The sequence below is a fragment of the Pseudorasbora parva genome, chromosome 3 (genome assembly GCF_024679245.1).
Source record: "Pseudorasbora parva isolate DD20220531a chromosome 3, ASM2467924v1, whole genome shotgun sequence".
Taxonomy (NCBI): Eukaryota; Metazoa; Chordata; class Actinopteri; order Cypriniformes; family Gobionidae; genus Pseudorasbora; species Pseudorasbora parva.
Genome location: NC_090174.1, coordinates 56848204 through 56854780, shown reverse-complemented (window position 1 = coordinate 56854780; position 6577 = coordinate 56848204). Strand labels below are relative to the sequence as shown.

General features: G+C 34.9%; 1 protein-coding gene across 5 annotated transcripts in view; it reads right to left on the bottom strand.

The window, feature by feature from the left end:
* Positions 1 to 1239: 1239 nt before the first annotated feature.
* bmpr1ba (bone morphogenetic protein receptor, type IBa) overlaps positions 1240 to 6577 on the bottom strand; it is an 81521-nt gene continuing 76183 nt past the window's right edge. For all 5 annotated transcript variants that reach the window (XM_067439601.1, XM_067439603.1, XM_067439605.1 and 2 more), the window contains 5 exons: positions 6535 to 6577; positions 5186 to 5483; positions 4251 to 4426; positions 3596 to 3726; positions 1240 to 1912 (listed from right to left, as the gene is read on the bottom strand). The exon at positions 6535 to 6577 is cut by the window's right edge and continues 150 nt beyond it. In XM_067439601.1, the coding sequence (XP_067295702.1) occupies positions 1787 to 1912; positions 3596 to 3726; positions 4251 to 4426; positions 5186 to 5483; positions 6535 to 6577 (774 nt within the window). In that variant the 3' untranslated portion in view covers positions 1240 to 1786. The remainder of the gene's footprint in view (positions 1913 to 3595; positions 3727 to 4250; positions 4427 to 5185; positions 5484 to 6534) is intronic.

Sequence of the window (6577 nt, the reverse complement as noted above, 5' to 3'; positions counted from 1 at the left end):
TTTGTTGAAGCTCTCGCCATCTTGAAAACGCCACGTCGATACTGGTCCTCTTTCGATTTCTCATTTTCTTCCAAAGTCTGTGTGTCATGGTCCATAATGTTTGAGCGAAACTACAATAGCGTGCCGCTAGTAACGATGGCAATTTTAAACCACTGCTTCGTTCATGAAGTTTCAAACTAACTGCCAAAGTCACGTGATTTCAGTAAATGAGGCTTCATTGCGTCATAACCGCTTTGAAATGTCATTGGCTCACCGCTAGGGGGCGAAGATCTCATTGATCATGAGCAGTCACTGAAAAACAATCAGCGGGTGTTTTTAAAAATAAAAAAATGATCTGATTTTATACATTTGGAGCAGTTTTAATTAGACAATATAATTAAAAGGAATAATAGTAGTCAATAGTCTCTTATTGGCCTGTTTATCTGAGCCATCCATGGAACAAACAAAACAAGCCCTGACAATTGATTAAAAAGAACATATAGTACACTTAATTTTATGGGAGGATTAGTTAACAGTTAACTAGTTAACTGCATTTGAAAGATTTTATATTTAATTGCAAAAAGCTTACATTTTGCACCTTTAACTATAAATACAAATAAGTTATTAACATTATTAGTTCTTATTAACCAAGTGATTAATTCTTAATATCTTAATACATTTATGAATCATACAAGTTTAAGGATTCTGCTTTCTATTTTACTAATCTAAAAAGAAAATCTGATTGGTTGTTATGCTGGGATTAAGTGGATAATCAGGTTTCAACTGTAATTTTCACTTAAATTTTCACAAACTTAAAAAAAAAAAGATAAATACATTTTGTATTTAAGCATTTTTCAATTCATTAGAATAAGCCAAAACCTGTTACAGATACAAGTATTTACATTATCATTTACAACAATGTAAGAATGTTTTTTCCAAACAATTTACTTTTTTTAAATATTTTTGCTGGTTTTCTGAATCCAGCTAAATTAATCGCTCATTCTGAACCCTAAAGTGTTTTTCAAAACGAAAGTCTATGTACCTTTTTGATTCATTTGCAGTAACACTGAACTGACTTCAGCTGAATAATGACAATATTGTCTTTTTTAGAGCTGCTTTACCGCAGAATTAAACTCTGTGTAAAGCTGCTTTGAAACATCTGCATTGTATAAAGCGCTATACGTTTAAAAGTGACTTGTAAAGGCCTTAAGGATTTTTTTGCATCACAGAAATAGTCAAACTAAAAAAACTAAACTTCAGTGTTATTAGAACATTTATTCAAGTACATTAATGCTTCACTCTCATTTTCAGCTTTTTACACAATAAATAAGGCACAGCCTACCATAAAGGAGGGAAGCCGCAGCTCTTATGACTTTAATTTCAACCATTACAATTGTTGCGAGTTCCAAACACGAGCCAAAATCATCGTCACGTACGAGCTGAACGGACTGTGAAAGGAGAAAACTTCAAGGGAGTCATGAGCTAAAGCCCGAGTGTTTATGACGGACGCGGGACATCTCGCTCGATGAGGTCCTGCTCTGTCCCAGTGGCCGTTTGCAGGTCCTCGTCCAGTGAAGCATTGCGATAGCAGGGCCGAGAGCGGCCGGCAGTCTCTTCCACGTCACATTTCACAGGCCTGTATATCTGGCCTCAGACGTGCCGCCGTGAGCTCTGACCACAGGAGATCTTTGGCGTCTTTCGCCATTGGTGAGTCAGTTTGCATGGCAAAACTCACCGATTGAACCCTCGGCGGGCCGCCGCAGGTGCTGAGTTCGGGGTTAGCGTCAGTGCTGCTTTTGGGCTGGTCTCAGACTTTAATGTCCTGGGACTCTGACATCTTGGCCAGCGTCTTTTTAATACGAAGGGCGGTGAGTCGAGAGGCAGGGTTGTGAGCCCAACACTCCGTCATGAGCTTCCCCATCTGTCTGAGACACTGAAATCAAACACAATGGCAAGCGTTAAAGCCCATTCACATCAAGGATGATAACTATAATGATAAAGCCATAGCCTATATGGCCACAATATCGCTTTGGACGGCTCAAACTTCTTTTCTGTTTTCTCCTTGTGCTTTCCAATAAGAGCAAAAATGCCCCCAAAAATATTTTTTATTTTGTATAATAGCAGTCTACATCACAACTATAACGATAATGGCACAAAGGAACAATAATGTTGAAAAATTATTTTTTTCAGCTGATGAACAATACACTGACTGCAAATCAGAATCAATCCTGCTTGAGGATTTAAAGCAGCAGTTCACGCTTATAATAAACAGAACGTCATGTAGTTATTTTTATAGCTATTGTTCTTGGTGTGGACAAGTGTTTACTCATGTCAATAAAGTTTCTGATGAAAATGAAAAACTTTTTGGTAACACTTTACAATAAGGTTTCATTAGTTGTACTAAGAATGAACAATACTTCTACAGCATTTATTAATATTAGTTAATGTAAATTTCATAATTTACTAATACATTATTAAAATGAAAAGTTGTATTTGTTAACATTAGTTTATGCACTGTGAACTTACAAGAACAATCAATGATCATGATTTATTTGCTTTTTCATTAATATATTCCCTAACATAGGAAATCTACTAGAGTATTAATATGTGTTATTGCACTCTAATAATTAGCTAGCTAGAACAATCTTATAATTCAGTGATGTGACAAAAATATTGTATGAAATTTAATAAATTAGTCATTTCAGGGAACCATGTCAAATCATTTTTAGGGTACTTGGGTCACTTCAAAATAAGTGAATGTTCAATGAACAAATTGTGATTCCTGACTAAGAATGATTGAATTCAACAATGCTGATGTAGCTGAACTGATTCATGTGGTACTGATGAACACGATCATGTAAATTCAACAAGCTTTCTCTTTCAATGTACATGGAACATAAACACCGGTAGACCGAACTGTTACATTTGCACAGATCAAACATTAACCACATGTTTATTTTTAATGTCTGTCATAGTTTGACAAACATTCTTGTAATTTATTAGCCACTAATGTCAGCTAAAATATTTTCAGCTTTGTAAAGGCTTCACTCTTCTTTATTGGTATCTATGGTTCCATGAAGGATTTTTAACACTCATAGAACCTCAACATTTCTTCAAATGTGGGCAAATGTTCTTCAGATTACTAAAAGTTCTAAGAACAAAATGGTTCTTTTAAGAACCTCATCACTGAAAGGTTCTTTGGGGAACCAAAAATGGTTCTTCTATGACAACGCCGCAAAAACCTTCTTTTAAATCCTTTATTTTAAGTATAGATTTTGTTATTTTGTAATTATACGTGTAGTTTTGTTGAATAAAACAGAATAAAATGTCAGTAAAACGGACTAAAATCAATGATATGACATGAATTTCAAAAAACAATAACTATGGCTATGAAAAAATGTAAACATGAAGTTTACAATTGAGTGTTTTTGTGATATAAAATATGCCTGATGAAGGTCATGGGATCGAAAAAACTTGTGCAGATAGTTTGTGGGACTTTCTTTCGTTTTTGGTCTTTTCTTCTACGCACCTAACGATTATCTGCAGGTGTGTAAGTGTAATTGTTAATTGATGTAAAATATGAAAATATAAAATATGAAGAGTAGTTTTTTTTAACCTCATCACTGGTCCAGCGGTTGGGGAAAGACGGCCGTATTCTCTTGATGCAGACGACTTCTCGCATGTCTTCATATGATGGGTCATTGGGAACGTGATCATGATAGGGCAGCTGATATTCCTCGACGATTCCTGCAGAAACATCCAAAAAACAATCAATACACAGACATGCATCAGATCTTTTTTTAAATCACAAGAGGACCTCTTAAACGTCAATTAAATTAAAAAAATACAAATAATTAAATGCAGTGCAAATGGAGTTTTGTGATTGATCATACCTCCTGACGAAAAAAATGATTATCACTCACTATTAGATATTTATAAATAAAAAATAACATCTCAAGGCTTACACCTTTTAAATGATGTATAATTTGTCAAGATAAAATAAAGATGTATTATTACGTATGCAGTAAATATAAAAGAGAACAGAAATGGGTCACCAGTGGTCCCCTGCAAGTTAATAAATTAAAAGAGATCCTAATATAAATGTGTATAAATGTATATACATTTATATTAAGATAATATCATTGTCTCAGTTGTTTTTCATAACATTATTTAGTGGAGTGCAAATGGAGATAAAGTTGACACTTAAAGGGATTTAAATGAAATATGTAATTGTTCTTCATTGAAATAGCTTAAGAAAGGCAGATGTGTACCTCCAGACACACATCGGCGAGCGATCTCCCACAGTATGAGGCCAAAGCTGTATATGTCTGCCATGATGTAGGACTGGAAATGGCTCCTGTTCAGAGTCTCATCCAGAACCTCAGGAGCCATGAAGCGTTTGGTGCCCACACGTGTGTTCAGTGGGATGTCCACTTCATTTGTGTCGCTGTTTCATGAGACACAACACCATTAATACAGTATTTCAATCCTGACATCTTTACATGAAAGATATACCCAACACTTAGTGCTGTCAAACGATTAATAACATTTTGTGTTTACATAATATATGTATAATTATTATGTGTATATAAATACACACACATGCATGTATATATTTAAGAGAAATAAATTTTATATATATATATATATATATATATATATATATATATATATATATACACATGTAAATATTTCTTGAATATATACATTTATGTGCATGTATTCAAACACACATATATTATGTAAACACAAACTTTTAATTTGGAAGCGATTAATCATTTGACAGCCCTAAAATGTTTATTGTAATGTTTTATTTATAGAATAGTATTCAATTATTAGGGAATTATGAATCTGATCATTTAAAAAAAAAAAAAGATCACCTTTATTAGTGCCAATAAATCTCAATAGGAACCTTAATTAACATTAAATAGTAACCACAAAAAAAAAATTAACACTAAACATACAAACTAAGAAAACTATTTTAAACATGTATTCAGCCAAATTTAAAATAAAGTTATAATCAGCTAAGACTGTGTACTATCATCAGCAGCGACAAAAAACATGCCAGGCAGGGACTTCTGTGAATAATTTTGACCAATCACTCAAATTAATATTTAAAATAATATATTTAACAGGTTGCTAATACCGCCTACAATAATTAGCAAGACAAGTCAAGACAAGTTAACCAAAGTAACTGGACTCTGACCTGATAAACTTGACGGCCAGGCCGAGGTCAGCGATGCAGCAGGCGCCGTTCCTCTTCACCAGGATGTTTTTGCTCTTCAGGTCTCTGTGGGCGATGGCCGGTTTGCCCTGCGTGCCGAAGATTTCCGTGTGAAGGTGGCACAGTCCGGAGACAGAGGAGTATGCCAATCTCAGCATGGCTCGGCTGTCCAGGGTGGTGCATTTGAGATAGTCGTACAGAGAGCCGTTCTCGTGGTAGTCGGTGATGAGGTAGAGTTGAGTCCACGAGCCTGTGCCTTTAATGTCGGCCGCTATGAACCCTGAGGAGAGAGTCGCTGAGGTTAAAATTACTGCATGAGGCTAAATATAGTCTGAGCAAGGCCACGCTTAATTTAATGTTATAATTAATCTGATATCAGCTTAATTTATTTGAAATGACTGCTAATCAAGACGGTTCAATCGTGCACGGTTCATTTTCCTGTAATTACCAACTACATGTTCACCAGTCGGAATAATTAAATAACAGTAAAGATGCTGCTAACTTAACTACATTTTTCAGTTGCGTGACAGTAGCTCTGCTCTTTTGAAAACAGCAATGCTATTTTTTTCTAACAAACGTAGTACAGAGTATTAAAAGATGCAATAATGCTGTTTGTTGCATCACACTGTATTATGTGCAGAGCTTTAAAGCCGAGTGAGTGAGGCAATGATCAAACACAGAGTCTATCCTCCAGCGGCGATTAATTATAGCGAACTGATTTATATGGGATGGTTCATTTTAATTAATTAACTTCACTGACTAATATGAGTGATCACTTAAATGTGTTCCCTGAAGTCCCTATGTCTAAAATGTTTAGTTAAATGAGTGGCTGACAAAAAACATGGATATGCTGAGGATTTGGGTTAACACAGTGGCTCCCAAATTTTGTAGAGAAAATATTTGTCAAACTCGCCACCAACATGCATCCACATAAAGACTCTCAGACATGACCTTGTGTCTCTTCATTTCCCGCCGGTTTCCTGGTGAATGCGAGGATGAGATATGCCATGTCATATTTTCTTGTCTTTAAAACACTGGCCCTCACTTAAAAAATTAACATATGACAGAAAATTGTCTGTACGATCTGTTTCCAAGATCATAGTATAACAATGACTTTAACTGGGGTTTGCCAGGGAACTGCAGGAGTTTTGTGACCTGATAAAAAGCTAATAATAAATTAAATCATACTACATTTTAAATTAAATTAATAATTTTAAAATAAATATAAAATAAAGCACTTACTTAAAATATTAAAGACATTTGTTTTACCTGTATGTGACCATTAACCAAGATCAGAGAACCGTGTGTGTGTCTGCGAAAGAAAGTCTCACCCAGTATATTCTCATGTCTCATGAGGACAGTCTGATATATCTC